The sequence below is a fragment of the Podarcis filfolensis genome, assembly GCF_964270895.1.
Source record: "Podarcis filfolensis genome assembly, chromosome: 7".
Lineage (NCBI taxonomy): Eukaryota > Metazoa > Chordata > Lepidosauria > Squamata > Lacertidae > Podarcis > Podarcis filfolensis.
In genome coordinates this window covers 9,826,705-9,844,434 of record NC_139603.1, presented here as the reverse complement: position 1 = coordinate 9,844,434, position 17,730 = coordinate 9,826,705, and the positions used below count along the sequence as shown (strand labels likewise).

General features: G+C 42.6%; 1 protein-coding gene across 1 annotated transcript; it reads left to right on the top strand.

Moving 5' to 3' along the window:
* Positions 1 to 7,137: 7,137 nt before the first annotated feature.
* On the top strand, positions 7,138 to 16,767 carry NDUFS6 (NADH:ubiquinone oxidoreductase subunit S6). Its single transcript, XM_083624796.1, has 5 exons — positions 7,138 to 8,644; positions 9,231 to 10,243; positions 14,279 to 14,332; positions 15,307 to 15,429; positions 16,648 to 16,767. The coding sequence occupies exons 2-5, from the start codon at positions 9,782 to 9,784 to the stop codon at positions 16,714 to 16,716; spliced, it is 708 nt and encodes a 235-aa protein (XP_083480922.1). The 5' UTR covers positions 7,138 to 8,644; positions 9,231 to 9,781; the 3' UTR covers positions 16,717 to 16,767.
* The last annotated feature ends 963 nt before the right edge of the window (positions 16,768 to 17,730 follow it).

Here is a 17,730-nt window from a genome sequence, read left to right as displayed (position 1 = left end):
TTGACAACAGAAAACACTTGTAATAATCCCACTGACTGAAAAGTGAATTTCAGCATTTCTTAATCAAGAGATCCACTAACTGGGGCTGGAAGTGAAACTGAAGATGTTTAAGTTTTAAAAAGGAAACCAGTTAAAGGCAGAAAATATGTAATTTTCACATTAACATCTGCAGCAGGTATAAATCAAGGTTAAACTTAGCTTTCTGTTCAAAATACAGAGAGCAGTATGGTACAGATCTTCTACTGCTTGGGTACCCATTCATTAGTCAATTAGTCTCTTCACTGCAGCCTTAAAGGTGTCAAAGGTTGAAAATTTGTTCATACAATCTCAGACCTTACTCTGCTAAGAAGATCCCTGCTGGGACTCCCTTCCTATGCTACTCTGCCCTTCTAAACAAATTTATCAATATGGAAGTTCTTGTTTTGAACAGTATTTATTTGTTTATGGAGGTATTTCTATTCTGTCTATTCTGTTCTGCCTTTTTGCAGCAAATGCTTCACGAAACATAGCATACAACTGAAATATGAGGGAGAAATCTGTTCTGTTGCAGAACGATGGCATGGTCTTCAGTACTCTAGACTTTACTAAGGTTTGTGTATTCTCTGGACTGTCATTTAAATTACCACACATGTCAAAGTGGGTCTTATCTCCACTGAGCAGGGTAGTATCATTGTCCACCTGGCCTTAGAAATGGAGGATCCTGTCAATACAGCCCAAGAATAAATTCGCTTTTTGTGCCACAGCATCACATTGTCAGTTCATGTTCAGTGTCTTATTCACTATAACACCTAAATAGTTATCTGAAGCTTTTATAGGTGCTGCCTATTACTAGTATCAACCAATCACTACTGTTGAACCCATGAGTTCTGGACACTTCAAAGCCTCAATCTAAGCCCAAAACAGTTGCACAAAACCATAATACATCTTCATGTGTATAGCCTGCATTGCTCAAATCTACTTCAAAATACCTAGTAATCCTTCCACAATGTTATGAAGTACACTTGTGTGAATGTTGCTTTTTTTGTTGGCATCTATGTGTCTCGAGAAACAATGGAGTACAGTGGCACCTCTGGTTAAGTACTTAATTCATTCCAGAGGTCCATTCTTAACCTGAAACTGTTCTTAACCTGAAGCACCACTTTAGCTAATGGGGCCTCCCACTGCTGCCGCGCCTCCAGAGCACGATTTCTGTTCTCATCCTGAAGCAAAGTTCTTAACCTGAAGCACTATTTCTGGGTTAGCAGAGTCTGTAACCTGAAGCGTATGTAACCTGAAGTGTATGTAACCCGAGGTACCACTGTATGTCTCTGGGGGTGAAGTCCATCTGCTGTGTTAGCAGCACAGAAGTGACCTCCCAGGGCACTGTATATGGAAGTCCTCAGCTGCCCAGATGACAAGACCCCCTTCTTAGCCTTGTTGATGAGGTTGATGAGCAATATGTCTGGCACCAGCTTGGCTGCAGGAGTTGCCGGAAGGAGATGTTGAAGGCACCATAGGGTTTACTCCTTAGTCTTTTCTCCTCCCAAACATATCCTGCAAGGATGACTTATATGATAAATCCATAGATTTCAGATGTGAGCTCAAGTTGAGGGTTGTTTCCTTAGGCCTCCCTTTGAGTTCGTGAATGAGCTGAGATTTAAGCTGTGGATTTTCTAGTTTGCAGCTCATGCTCTCAACCACGACAGCTCCATCAACTAGAATTGTAACTGGAGGCTTCAACACTCTGATCCATCACCACTAATTCAGTAATAATATTGAATTGCCTTCTATTGGAGTCCCTGGCTGATTTCATTCTTTTTTTACCTTCTTTCCTCCTGGAATTTGGAGGAGACCCAAAATTGCATAGCCCTGCCCTGTATACTGTTTCTTTGTCATATTAGAGTGTGATGAGCTCAAGAACACATACACGTACAATGAATGCATTTGCTTTCACACTAACCTTGGCAAAATCACAGCAGACGCTTAGCAACACCTCTCCAGTGTTTGCCCTTCCAATTCACTGGGGAATAAACTACTGCTGCTCCTCTCTGCTCTTGTCCCCAGGTCAAGAAGAAAAGCACAGGTTAGCTCATGCACAGGTGATGCTGCCTTTGAAAAGGGCACTCAGTTATTTTGTTTAAGAGCACAATCACAGTTGTACTGCATTTCCAGATTATTCATATTATCTCTTTTAATTAAGTATTGGGAGACTGCAGTAAGTTACTGTTGAGTCTTCTAGGGTAATTTAGCCTGAAACTACTCCGGACTATTCAGACATTATTCCTGCAGTAAAGCGCATGCATTTAGCCAATAAATTATTGTTTCCAAGATGCCACTGTGATATTCTGACCAGAGATGTGCTAAACACATTGGTGGGGTAGAATTTTCCCTCTTCTTGAGAACACTTAGTCTGTGCAAATGTTTATACTTTTAAAATACTGTTCCCCAGCTCCAACTTCTTCCTGCTTCCAGGATCAATCACAAATGCGATCCCACCCAATCTAGGATGACATAAGCCCTCTTCACACATTAATCACATGGAGTTCCAGGCATAGAAAGGACCTCAACACTGAAATCTCCAAACCAGTTATCTTGACACGACGGTCGTGTGCGGACCTTTTTTGCCTGATCATTTTTGCGCACAAGACATTCCAGAACTAGATTGAACTATGCCATTTGGGGTTTTATTTAATGAGCAATGTTTAAAAAATATGTACCTATTTGTTGCAGAAAATAAAACGTCTTGAGCTTCACCTAGCAGGGAATGAATGCGCTCTGAAAAGATGAGTTCCTGCTTTACCAGATTCAGCTTACTTATTAATAGAAAGGGCTCTGAAGGTAGCAATTTATGAGTGCCCAGGCACAGCTTTGTGTGTAGAAAAGCAGCCTGGTGGGTTAATACATCTACCTATAAATAAAAGCAGTGACAGCTCTCCTGTCAGTACACACTGATGGACGGTTCCTTTTTCTGCCATTATAGCCTTGTGAATGTGGGAAAATTAATTTAAGTGGTAGTTAATTTCTAATGAATTCCATTCAACCGGTTAATATGGTCCCTTGATGTTATGGTAACCTTCATGGATCATTGCATTATGTAAATATATTCTACATATATATATATATGAATGTTGAGTTTTGTCAAACCAGGCACTTATACATACATACACACACACACACGCATACATATATACACACAGAACTAGGAAAAATTAACTATCACTGAAAACTAGGTTATTTAATATATTTAATAGCTAATTAAACTTCCTTAAAATGGCTTTATGGGGCAAAGCCATTCATCATTAATTCTTGCCACCACTATTCATCTTTCTGCAAAGTGTGTCACCATTACTTTTACTTGGGGCCCAATTATAAACTTGCACTCAAAGAACATGTGCAACAGACTCCCTAACAACATGATTTTACACGTGTTTGTTCAGAGTTACACCAGAGGAAGCGTGCATAGCACTAATTTCAACAACTGTGGAACAATCATATGACTCAGCATTTATGAAAGTATTTTGTCTTTCCAAAGGGAACACAGCAGACAAGGCATTTGCACAGCTTGTTTCCTTCTTATGAGTTTTGGTCTTTTCCCCCTCTATTTCTCCCTTTCCACTTCCTCCCCCCCCCACTTTCTACTGGGAATAAATTTATAAAAAGAAAATAGAAAAGGAATATGCAGCTATAGGGATACAATAAACAGCTTTGAACTGAGTCAGACCATTGGTCTCCAAGGTCTTGGGCAAAGTTATCAGGGACTGGCATTGAATTATTGAATTATTTTTCAAATTGTTGTCTTCTTAATCATTATCACCATATTTTGAGCATTTAAAATGCTTTGCACACACAAGCTCCCCGCAACATGGCTGGATGGGGCTCATCCAAAACTTCTGGAGGGCAAGAGTTTGATGAAACTGCTCTAAGTTATGTTGAACTGTTTGGTGCACTGGTACATCTAACTTACTGACATATCCGCTTTATACTAGTTTAAATGCAGCAAGTTTTTTATTTAAAAATCTGTTGCATTAGTGGCACAGCTTAGCTTAGTTTCGCCGTTATACTTTTTTTCCATGAAGCATCAATGTGTTATGCTAAAACACCTTGAGTCTGCCATGAATAACTGCAGGTTATGCAGCAGAAGCTTATTTGGCAAGAAACCCAAGTTTTACAAATGAACAGAGGATGAATCATTACTGAGCTATAGGTAGAGCTGCAGCTCATCTGTATTTGAAGATGGGAGATCTGAAGACTAATTTGGATACCCTGTTCAAGTGTACGTGAGATGCATTTTAAAAAATGCATCTTACTTTGCCTGCTGTCCTCCACCCCACTTCTTTATAAAACAATACTTTGAGAAAAATTGGTTTGGATCTTGCCACAGTCGGGGGCAGCTAGTCACCTGCAAAAGCCTGTGGCCCTGGATGTGGGTCTCTATTTGTGTGTATGTAGAATATTTGGGACGCAGGTGGCACTCTGGGTTAAACCACAGAGCCTAGGACTTGCCGATCAGAAGGTTGGCGGTTCGAATCCCCGTGATGGGGTGAGCTCCCGTTGCTCGGTCCCTGCTCCTGCCAACCTAGCAGTTTGAAAGCACGTCAAAGTGCAAGTAGATAAATAGGTACCGCTCCAGCGGGAAGGTAAACGGCATTTCCATGTGCTGCTCTGGTTCGCCAGAAGCGGCTTAGTCATGCTGGCCACATGACCAGTGACTAATGGTCAGAGGTCCCTTTACTTTTACGTAGAATATTAATTCATTTATATGCTATTTTTCCTCCACTGGGCATATGAGAGAGCCAGTCATTCTTCCCTGCTAGTACTGATCAGATGTAGACTTGGGTAGCTTTAGTATGGTTTTGCATCATTTGTCTTCTGACCACAACCTGAGCCTAGCCATCGGATGCACATCCATGTTGGAGCAATTCTATTTTCCATCACTGAGCAACTAGACTACTTCTACATGCATCTAAAAAGCATTGTGCAGAAGGCATGCATAGCCTCCCTAGAAATTATCTTTCTAGCCCTGCTTGATTTTAACATGCTAAACAAAGGGAAGGAACTAAACACTTTGCAATGCAGAGCAATGGCTGGGGCCAGGTGTCTAGAAAGACGTCATCTGTCAGTTAGCTAACCTCAGTGTATCCCCCGCTGATCCAGTCAGACAGAGCTCCCCAAGCAGTAAGGTTCAGACAGATTTTCCCCTCACCTGTCATTATTAAAAAGACATTGTCCTTACTTCAGCAACTAGAGCGGTGTTTCTTATGCACTCTGCTGCAGTCTAAGCCTTATACTCATTAATATACATAAGCTGCAAGATTCTTTCAGTTGACCTAGTTACATATCCACCTGTTGAAGGGCAGAAAGTTGGAGGGGGGAAAAAGCTTTCTTTCTTTCTTTCTTAACCACCTATTTTATCTGAGTTTCTGCATAATTATACTACACAGGCCAAGAAAGACTATCTATTTGTTTCAAGTTTGCAATACGTAACATTACAGTGGTACCTCGGGTTAAGTACTTAATTCGTTCCGGAGTTCTGTTCTTAACCTGAAACTGTTCTTAACCTGGGTTCCACTTTAGCTAATGGGGCCTCTCGCTGCTGCCGCTGCACGATTTCTGTTCTCATCCTGAGGTAAAGTTCTTAACCTGAGGTACTGTTTCTGGTTAGCAGTCTGTAACCTGAAGCATCTGTAACCTGAAGTGTCTGTAACCCAAGGTACCACTGTATAATGATTTACATTACCGTTTTTAAAGCACTAGCTGCAAAACTGAAAGCTAAAATAGTTTCGGACAGTTTCTGTCCCAGACTTTGTTTTTTACACACACAAAACCCCAGAGAGTTATTCTCTCCTCTCCCCCACCCACTGGTCATAGTCCCAGATTTCAGAGACTCCCAGTGATATCAGGAGTACAATGAACTCAATACCAGCATGCCTATGAATCATTGAACCATACCTTTCCATTTACTTGTTGGCCGGAATATTGCATTTTAGATACCAATGAGGGGCCTCTGCTCCTTTCCTGGCACTAATTATCCTTCGTGTGTGGTTTTCCAGGGCACTTATGGCTGTGAGCCACCCAGAAAACTCCCTTCTTCCAGAGCAATTTGGGCTTGGAATGCTAACCATGTTCACAATGGTGTCCCCGGCTGCAAGAAATCAAGGGATGTGTAGTCTCTATGGTGCCTTATATCCACTGTAAATACTCTGATACCTGGAAAACTTGTGTTTCCCACTATCGCTTGTTGAATTACAAGCGCCATTATCCCTGACCATTGACCATGCTGGCTGATGGGAAAATAGAAACCTAGAGTGCCACAGGCTAGGCCCGCCCCCCGCTTTAAAAGTGACCACCTTTACTACACAAAGAAACAAACACTTCCAACAGGGATTACAAGTTTAAGCATCACAGAAGTTATTTGTCCAATCTCAACATGTATTTAGAGGGCTTTCAATAGGTCATTACAAAAAAAATAATAATCTTATGATATATTGTACCTTGCTAGATATTTGTCTGTGTATCAGCCTCATCGCATTTATAGAGCAACGTTAACTTTCACCCATATGAAGCAGAATAGCCTGGTTAAAGTAGCCAAGAGATACAAGATCTAGCTTGACTTTATATAAATCAGTTAGATCAAGCTTGTAGATTGCCACAATCTTGGTTGCTTATGACAAGAACGGACTCCAGACACTAAAGTCTTTGACACAGTTCCAGAGAACAGTTGCCTTTTTAGACCATTAGGTGTCAAAAAAAACTGAGGTTGTAATCCTGTACACACTTCCTGAAGCCGAATAATGAAAAGTAATTCTAAGTAGATATAAAGGTAAAGGTAAAGGAACTCCTGACCCTTAGGTCCAGTCGTGACCAACTCTGGGGTTGCGGTGCTCATCTCGCTTTATTGGCCGAGGGAGCTGGCGTACAGCTTCCGGGTCATGTGGCCAGCATGACTAAGCCGCTTCTGGCGAACCAGAGCAGTGCACGGAAACGCCGTTTACCTTCCCACCAGAGCGGTACCTATTTATCTACTTGCACTTTGACGTGCTTTCGAACTGCTACGTTGGCAGGAGCAGGGACCAAGCAACGGGAGCTCACCCCGTTGCAGGGATTCGAACCACCGACCTTCTGATTGGCAAGTCCTAGGCTCTGTGGTTTAACCCACAGCGCCGAGTAGACATGCACTCAGATATGGGGGAAAGGCAAATGAAACAGACTGGTAGCTCTGACTCTTGGGCATTTGTGACATCTGCCGGTATGATGGCTGGTTTACTTGTGTTCACCGGCTGAGCCCATGGCCACAATTTAAAGTGCATGCCCAGACTGACTGTGTGGTCAGCTGTCATCCCTGTTCTAACCACAGATATGTTCTGCTTTCTGTTTCTCTTTTTAAAATAATGTAAGATTATAATCCTGCCATGGCTTATTGTGATGGGGTAGATTAAAAAAACCACCAAGCGAAAACTCTCCTAGCTTTGTCTGAATTGTTACCTTTGTTAGGATGTACTGAATTCTTGAAATAAGCATCACCGTGATCAATAAGAATTAACTTCAGTATAGGATGGTGACTACTTTATAGTTTGTTGAACTAAGAAATCTTTGACACAGTTTAATTATAATTATACTATAATTTTGAAACAGTTTTTGAAGTAAGCAACATTTTAAGTGATTTTATTCGTCAAAGCTGGTTGGCTTAAAACTGCCATGGCTTACAATCGGACCAGGTTTCCTATAAAAGACAATGTTTCTTGTATGCAGGATAATCAGAATTGTCCTCTTCAGTGACCAGTGAAGATTTGTGCTCACAAATTTCTTCCATCAGCTAGTAGTCTTACAACTTTCTCTGCTTGTGCCTCGGATGCGTTTTACAGTACACATACAAATGGCCGCGCCTGCGGACAATGAAACAGTCCTTGCAACGCCTTCTGAGGACTGCCTTGCACTTTATGCCAGCGACTGGCTGCAAGCTGAGGGGCGGGCAACTGGTGAGAAAGGGCAGGAGATCCACATGACATGGTCTGGCAGCAGGTAAGGTCTGCAATGGGCTGGCAGTCTTTGAGCGTCCCACCAGCCAGGAGGAGAATAAGCGGGAGGCTGTGCCGCAGCTCAGGAATCTGGCAGAAGTCACCGAAGCAGCCATCACATTCCGCAAGAGCAAGGAGGCCATTGTGCCCAAGCTTAGGAAAAGAAGGGAGGAATTAAAACATCAACAACACATCCATCAACTAAAAGATGCAATCCAACGCGCAAAGTCCTTTGCGCTCTTGCCTGGAAGTAAAGTCTCAATGTGGTTTACTTTCGGAGAAAGGACCTTAAGGTCCATATATAGCAACACCCTAGAGGTCCCGGGCCCTAAGGAAGTTAGATTAGCCTCAACCAGAGCCAGGGCCTTCTCAACACTGGCTCCGGCCTCGTGGAACACTCTGTCCCATGAGACCAGGGCCCTGCGGGGTCTGATTTCTTTCCACAGGGCCTGTAAGACAGAGTTGTTCCGCCTGGCCTTTGGCTTAGAATCAGTTTGATTCCCTCCCCCTCTTTTTCCTTTCTCCTCCTATGAAGAGGCTGCATCCTAATGTTTTAATGTTGTATTTTAATCTTTTTTAAACTGTATTTTAATCAACTTGTTTTTATTATTGGTTGTTAGCCTCCCTGAGCCTGGTCTTGGCTGGGGAGGGTGGGGTATAATAATAATAATAATAATAATAATAATAATAATAATAATAATAATAATAATTTATTATTTATACCCCGCCCATCTGGCTGAGTTTCCCCAGCCACTCTGGGTGGCTCCCAATCAAGTATTAAAAGCAATACGGCGTTAAATGTTAAAAACTTCCCTGAACAGGGCTGCCTTCAGATGTCTTTTAAAGATGGGATAGCTACTTATTTCCTCCACATCTGAAGGGAGGGTGTTACACAGGGTGGGTGCCACTACCGAGAAGGCCCTCTGTCTGGTTCCCTGTAACCTCACTTCTTGCAATGAGGGAACCGCCAGAAGGCCCTCGGCGCTGGACCTCAGTGTCTGGGCTGAACGATGGGGGTGGAGACGCTCCTTCAGATATACAGGACCGAGGCCGTTTAGGGCTTTAAAGGTCAGCACCAACACTTTGAATTGTGCTCGGAAACATACTGGGAGCCAATGCAGATCTCTCAGAACTGGTGTTATGTGGTCCCGATGGCCACTCCCAGTCACCAGTCTAGCTGCCGCATTCTGGATTAATTGCAGTTTCCGGGTCACCTTCAAAGGTAGCCCCACGTAGAGCGCGTTTTTATAAATGAAAAATTATTATTATTAAATGTAAATAGGATTACATATCACAGAATAGTACAGCTGGAAGGGACCCTCCAGGAGTGGTCTTGTCCAACCCTCTGCAATTCAGGAATCCTGCCCGCAGCCGTCCCTGGGTGGGCTCGAACCACCAACCTTGACCCCACCGCAGTTAGTATTGCAGCAACGCTGTGCATCCCCAAAGTGGGAGGAAATGGAGCCAAAGGTTCTTCCTCCCCTACACAAAACGCACAGGGTAGAGCTGCAAACCTCACTCGCCGATTTGCATCTACCTTGGAAAAAGGGCGACCCAGAAACCACTTGGGAGACCAAACTGGCTGGACTTCACTGCGCGAGAGCAAACAAGCCCCTTCCCGCGCATGCGCAGCCTCCCGCGCCCTCCTCCCCCCGCGAACCTGCCGCGCAAGCGCAGAGCTCCCTTTCTCCTTCAGCGCCTTGGAAGCCCACAGCGCATGCGCGAACCGGAGACTCCGCTTCCAGTCAGGCCGGGTAAAAAAAATATTAAAGCTTCAGTCTCCGTAAATGCTAACACTCCACCCTGCCATCCAAGAACCCTTTACCCGGGGCGGAGACGCTCCGCGCTACGTACCGGACGAAGAGCGACGCCGCCGGCCTCTAGCCTTCCGGGAAGAGGACGAAAATGACGCAGAGGCACACGTGACTCCTTCTCTCCCCGCCCTTTTACGTCCTTACGTTTCCCTCCGCCTCGCGCAGGGGGTGTTTACGTCAGACGCTCGCGAGCCTCCGGGGGGGCGTGGCTTTGGCTTCGCCGGGCGCCGCGCGTGCGCAGTGCGCCCTGTGTGCCTGAGGAGGAGGGGCGTCGCCGAAATGGCGGGTCTGTCTGTGTCCTTGGGAGGAGCGTCCCGGGCGGGCTTGGCTTTGGCGAGGGGCGTCGCGGCTCTCCCCTCCCTGCGACCCGCCTTGGGGAGAAGCTACGGCGCGGGGACGTCCCCGACCGGTGAGAAAGTGACGCACACGGGACAGGTGAGTGTTCAGATAGAGTGCCTCTGAGCCTGGAGGCTCCACTCGGCTCCCTTGCAGTGGGTGCTCTGCTGGTGCAGCAGCGTTTATAAGCCCCCAGTCCCTGCCTTCTCATTCCAAAGAGGCCTAGAATAAACATTATTAAATAATAATAATAATAATAATAATAATAATAATAATAATTTATTATTTATACCCCGCCCATCTGACTGGGCTTCCCCAGCCACTCTGGGCGGCTTCCAACAAAATATTAAAATTCAGTAATCCATCAAACATTAAAAGCTTCCCTAAACAGGGCTGCCTTCAGATGCCTTCTAAAAGTCTGGTAGTTGTTTTTCTCTTTTTACATCTGGTGGGAGGGCGTTCCACAGGGCGGGTGGTTAAATATATTATGGTTTTGATTTATTTATGTGTTTATATAATATTTAAAAATTCAAACAACTAATCATCCAGCAATTTGGAGATTTACTATTTTCATTGCTCTCAAAGGTGTCATGAACGTAACTGTTTTTTAAAAGGGCGAAATGTGTCCCTATTACTAACTTTAAAATAAGCTTTTATTTATTTTAAGTATTCGTTGGTTTTGCATATAATAATAATAATAATAATTTATTTATACCCTGCCCATCTGGTATAAATGGTATACTGCTCTTCATCCGAAGGCCTTGGGGAGGTTCACGGTATCAAAACAAGAAGCGGTGCTGATTTTGACCTATAAAAGTCCTTAAGTGGCTCAGGAAACGCAATATTTCAAGGGCTGCCTCTCCCCAAACAAAAAGAGCCTTTTCTGTAGTGGCACCCTGCATGCGGGATGCTCTCCCCAGAGAGGCTCAACTGGCGCCTTCACTGCAGGCAAAAGCATTCCTTTTCAACCAGAGCTTGAACAATCTGGCATTTTAACTGTGTTTGTGGGCAGGGGTCATTGGGATTTTGTTTCATTTTGATTTTTTGATAGGTGTTTTGTGTTTTCATTTTGTATTTTTTATTCTGTAAACTGCCTTGAGACCTTTGCACAGTGAGCAGTATGTAAATTTAATTAATAATAACAAATAAAATAAAAGATACAGAAGCCAAAAAAGGCTTCTCTCTCTCTCTCTCTCTCTCTCTCTCTCTCTCTCTCTCAGGTTGTTGGTTCCTGCAGGAGCTTATGGCATGAATTCCCCCTGTGGCCTAGGCTTTCCTCTCTTGTTTTTGTCATATTTGCTGCTGTATCTATTCTATAAAATGTATTTTGTTTATAACTATCTTGATCATGCCCTTAAGTGTTAAAGCATTTGAAAGCCTCATTTTGTGCAGTGTTAAAATTGCATCCACTTTGCTGAGCTCTGGATTTAAAAGTTTTTCTTATGGACCAGCATGATTCCCTTTTCTTTGCAGATGCTTGAACATTTCCAGTGGGAAGTCAGAGGTGCTTAACTTTGATTAAATTACCGTATTTTTCGCCCCATAGGGCGCACCTAGGTTTTTTTGGGGGGGGAATAAAGGGAAAAAAAATATTTCCCCCCCAGGCACGGGGCTGGGGCGGGGGAAGCCCGAGCTTCCCCCGATGACAGCCACCAGAACAGGCTGCTATCTGCAAGCCTAGGGATCCCGGCGGGAAGTCGCGCCGGTCTCCCCAGGCTTGCGGAGAGCTGCGCGAAGCCCGGGGCGCGCTCTTCAGCACGCCCCAGGCTTCGGAATGCAGGCAGCTCTGCGCAACCCTTGGGAGACCGGTGCGAAGTCGCGCCGGTCTCCCAAGGGTTGCGCAGAGCTTCCCGAAGCCTGCATTCACCCCATAGGACGCACACACATTTCCCCTTCATTTTTGGAGGGGGAAAAGTGCGTCCTATAGGGCGAAAAATACGGTAACTTAGTTGGTCTCTAAGGTGCTACTGGAAGGGTTTTGTAATTTTTTTTAAAAAAAATTTTGTTTAGATCGCATTAGTTGTACTTTAACCTTTTTAATTTAGGTGTTCAAGGACTTATATGCCGCTCCAGTTTGCAATATTCTCTAGGTGGCTAACATGTAAAGGTCAAACAGCTGTAGAAAAATTGGCATTTAAAAATAAATACATTTTAATGTTATCATATAAGCCAGCTAGATGATTTGGCTAAATGAAAAGACAAGACATGAGATTTAGTGCCAGGCAATTCTTCCTTAAGAGGGCATTCTAATATGGGATGCAGCAGCTAAGAAAGCCCTTTCTCCAGGCACCACCTGCCTGGCTTCAGAAGGTTGGAGGTGTCAAAGGGAGGTGATTGCACATTTACTAGCAAGGAAGCCCTACTGAACTCATGCTGTGCTCTGTTACCAAGATGTAAGCCCTGTTGAACTGAATGGAAATTACTTCTGAGTGTTTGGCTATCAGCAAATGGGTTTAGGAGCCTTCCCCGGGGTTTTGAAATTATCAGCCTCTTGCAACTAAGTGAAAATGCCTGAGCACCAGGATGGGTCCTGACCATAGCTGTCAACCTTTCCCATTTCTTGCGAGGAATCCTATTCGGAATAAGGGAATTTCCCTTAAAAAAAGGGAAACGTTGACAGCTATGGTCCTGACATCTCCACCAGCTGGAAGTGCATGCCTGGGGATCATTGGATCTTAACTGTTTCCACACACATACTACCACATCCTAGAGAATTCTATCAGTTATATTTTATCCTCACAATCAGAATGAATTTCAGAAACCAAAATGCTTTTTCTGTGCAGCCTGAGCAGGAGCAGTGAACAGCGTTATAGGTAGTTGTTGTAGCTTGTCTTCACTTACCCCACTGCCCTGCTCCCAGTTGTGAAGAATATTTCTATGTTATAATTGGTCCATTTAAGAAAAACAGATCAGAATAGGCCAATATATATATAGACTGTCCCTGGTTAAAGTGACTTTTCTTTTAAGTTCCCAAAGTTCTTAACCTAGTTCAGGGTAGTCATCTGAACTAGTCATATGTTTAACTCGTAATCAGTCAGTCAGTTCATCATTTGACAAATTAGACTTTAGAGCCATCTTGCCCCAAAATGGCAACTAGATATTCTGTTTTGGCGAATGCAACTTTGGTTTCAGGAGCCATTTGGCACCTAGCTTATGTATCTTAGTTTCTAACACTGGCTTCCTGGACATGAAACCATGCTTTCCCCCCATTCTAAAGTGCCCCCCATTTCTCCACACAGCTATTTGTATTTTCATAATTAGAATTTTGTAAGAAATATGTTAATTTCACACAACAGCAGTGCTCCGTGTTACCAATCGGAAAGTAAAGAAGCATCAGTCTTTTACCAATAACTTGAAATGCCCACCTTTGCTCTCATTAGGGGCCCCAATTTTGGGACTAACACTAGAGCCTTCAAAAAGCATTAAAAAATTACTTTAGAATCATTGGATAAGCAGTACCCTGTATTTTCTTCATTTGTGCCAACAATCAGCTTCCCAAATCCTCTAATAAGCAGGCAAGCCAAAAGGATATGATAAACGTCCGTGGGCGAGTTGGAAAAATGCTCTAGGCGATGCAGAGAAATGCCAACAAAAAGTCTTGTTTTGAGCTGTAAATTTGGCTTAATCTATGAGAAGGAAGTTGCCAGTGATAATTAATTTTATGGAAATTTTCATTATCAACTAGAGTTGATTCAGCTGAAACAGTCTTCCAAATCTAGCACTATTGGATGAAATCCATTGTCCAACAGCGGAACAAACACCATTGATAGAATGGATTTCCCTTCTCCTCTAAACCTCCCTCCCCCCAAAAAAATCTCCATCTGAAGCAGATTTGGGGGCACACAGGAGGCTGTTGAGAGGAGGGGAAATCCAACTGCATTCAACTTTAGATGTTGCTCATTATTCCATAGAAAATAATAAGTGAAGAATCTCTCCTATCTAGTATTGAACATATTTCATTTCCCGGCAAATGTTAGACACTCCCCACAGTCACCAGCAACATCAAAGTGTATGGAAACTTTGTTTCTATACTTATTGTTCCTTATTGTTAATTTCAACCACACTGCACATCCCTTGAGTTTAGAATTCTAAGTCTTCTCCTTACATGTTTATTATATTCCTATCTTATTTCAGGTTTTTGAGGAAGCTGACCACAGGCGAGCTCGGTTTTCTGGTCGACAGAAAGAGGTAAAATTCATGTTAGGAAGTGTTTGCCTTGATTCTGTGCTTTTACACATTTACCGACACAATGTTCATTGACTTCAGCTGTGAAAGAACAATGCAGTAAACAGCTTGGACTGTTTCAACTTCCACCAAATTAAAATAGATTTATAGAACTTAAGTCACATACCTCAGCTAAAATCTTTTATTGGTTGTGGGAGTGGGTTGAAACTTACTTGGAAACTTTGGAGAACATCCTGATGTTGCTTGGGTGTTTGAAACTTGTAGTTTCTGCACTAAAAGGTAAAGGGACCCCTGACCATTAGGTCCAGTCGTGACCGACTCTGGGGTTGCGGCGCTCATCTCGCTTTATTGGCTGAGGGAGCCGGCGTTTGTCTGCAGACAGCTTCCGGGTCATGTGGCCAGCGTGACCAAGCTGCTTCTGGCAAACCAGAGCAGTGCACAGAAACGCCGTTTACCTTCCCACCAGAGCGGTACCTATTTATCTACTTGCACTTTGACGTGCTTTTGAACTGCTAGGTTGGCAGGAGCATTTGTTTGTATTTCAGATCTGCTTTAAAGTACAGAATCTGGTTGTGTGCATTTATTCACTTGCATGTTAATATTCTGCTTTTTAAGGCAAGTCTTTGCAAAGTAGCTTACAGTAATGGAACAAGTAGCTTGTGGCTTAATCATTACTTCTAGCATGCGGCCAGGATCTTACCGCACTGCTGATAATGCAGCAGCCCTGATTGTGGCTAAAAAGTTACACAAAATGTTCATGAGGGCAGGGAGGAGGAGAAGGTTCAAAAAGGAACTCTCAGCTCGCCATAAATACACCGATGAGGAAGAAGAGACAGCCAATTAGTTCTGCCCTGTTTCAGGCACAGGACTTTGCAGTACCTATGGTAGCAAAAGCCGCAGCCTGTGTGCCCATGCCACTAAAGCAAATGTATAGTTGGAGCTGTCTGGCACTGAAAACCTTTCCTTTGCTATAATAGGTGAATGAAAGCTTTGCAATCGATTTGATCGCTCAGCAGCCTGTGAGTGAAGTTGAAACCAGAGTGATATCCTGCGATGGTGGCGGCGGAGCTCTGGGACACCCTAAAGTGTATATAAACTTGGTAATGTAATCTAACCTTTCCTTTGTGATCCCATCCACTGTTTTCCATCATCATCATCATCATCATCATCATCATCATCATTATTATTATTATTATTTTGAGAGGAAGATATGTGTACAACTGAGACTGACCAGTGTATCTCATCAGCGGTGTGGCAGTCTAGAATGATCCTTGGTATATCTACTTCGCTTGTTTCCGATTGTGAACTGCAATGTTAAGAATTGCCTACTACAGGGCAGGCCACAATTAAGAGCTGATAGGTTGCATTCAGTTTTATGACTCGCCAGTTGTGCAGGCCTCGTTTAAGGGATAAGTGTTAATGATTCCCTCCGTTGCAATTTTTATGGGTATTTTCAAGGTATAGTCATGTGTGTATCCTAAAGATTGTCTTTTCCTGTCCTTCGTTCATTCTCCATGTTGCAGCAACCATTAATGTCAATCTCTCTTCTTATTGTTTCATTTTAATTATTGCTTATTAAAGCAGCTTGCCAGTAAGTTCAGATGTATTCTTGAGTAGATTGCTTCATTTTAATAGCTTATATCTTGTTAGCTGCCTAAGATAGAAGAAGGAAAGGCTTTGCTAATCTGAAGCCTTTGTCAGTTTTTATGGTCTAATTGCATTCTTCAAAATGGGTAGAAGGAAGTGTAGGCAAACAGATAAAAATATTTTGAAATTGATAGTTGAGGGGGCTGAGATGGGCAATTGTTATAGCTGTGCCTCAGTCATATCAGCCCCTTTGTAGAGGAAAATCAAAATTATTTTAGCTCACGTAGAAAACTGTATATTTCAGATGAAGGTGGATTCTTTCCCTAGCTAAACTTTCAAGAATATTTATTCATCATTGTGATGATTTGAATAATCTTAACCACCCATCCCCATTTGGCAGTCAGATACTTGTTGAATATGTAAGCACCGAATTATGAAGATAGGGACAGTAACTATTAAGATTTGTAACTAAAATGATGTGTGAGTTGCTCATGAAATCCATTTTGTAAAATGCATCCATACATACTTAGAAGCTTACTTTTGAATCAACATGAATAGGATTAAGCTGAATTCCAACCTTTAGCGTAGAACTGCATTGGGGGGGTATGTAAACAGAATTGTTTTAAATAGAAGTGTTTGCACTAGAGCTATTTTATATGGAACTGTATTTACAGCACTAAGGTAAAATTATAATTTTATTCCACCCCATCCCTCAATTTTCCCATTTGCAGGACAAAGATACAAAAACGGGAACATGTGGCTACTGTGGACTCCAGTTTAAGCAGCAGCACCATCACTGAAAATTGTCTTTATTATACTATGTTACAGTATTAAATATATATTTAAAAGACTGTCGTGAGTGATATCTTTTTTTAAAAAAAATCCAGTGTTCTTCTTAGAATGGAATGCCCACAACTATACTGTAAAGTACTTTGTTCTTTCTCAGGTTTCTACATATAGCATATATACCTTATAATTTTTTGAACAAAGGATTCTATCAAAATCACCATAAAATCATAGCATGCTTGATGGTGTTGGGTTCATGTATAATTATATAAATGCAAGATAATCCGTTTTAATTTTACTGGATCCAAATTTTACCCAGGCGTCACGGAAAAGTAAAGTATGTGTCTTTGCATGCACAGATACACAATTTCTGTCTATCAGGGGTGAGGTGACCCCTGGGGAAAGGGAAGAGAAATAAACAAGATGATATCCATAACACTTAGAATTTGAAATGTTTCCACAGGGCCAAACAGGTAGGCCACTGCTATCATCTGAACAAGTTCATTAAGCTGCAATCCTAATCCATTTACTTAAGCCCCATTCAGTTGGACTTCTGAACAAACATGATTAGGATTGTGCTGTAAATTGCATATTCCAGATTCTTAGGCTTTTGTTCGTCTTTTGTGATGCCCCTAGCGGTTTGAATGTAAACTAGTTAAGGTCTGCTTTAAATTTCCAACCTACACACAGCCCTTTCCTGTCGACTTTGGCACCAGTGAACTTACTCATCTGCCACAGAAATCCTGCAGGGCGTAGAGGATTCTGGGGTACATTATAGGTTCACACACTGTTTTCTTATGACACCCAGTCAGGCTTAGCATATATACAACAATCCCCTATGGCTCTTTTTTCAGGAGATCTGTTTACCATCTTATTGAATAACTATTAATGTTCTTTTGGTTTATAGGAACACAGTTTGAAAACCATTGTACTAATGAGTATAGTATAAGAATATTTTAAAAAAGCAATGTTGGCATATTGGTAACTTTGTGTTTGCAGGGGGAGATATTGGCCATAACCTTCCTCTA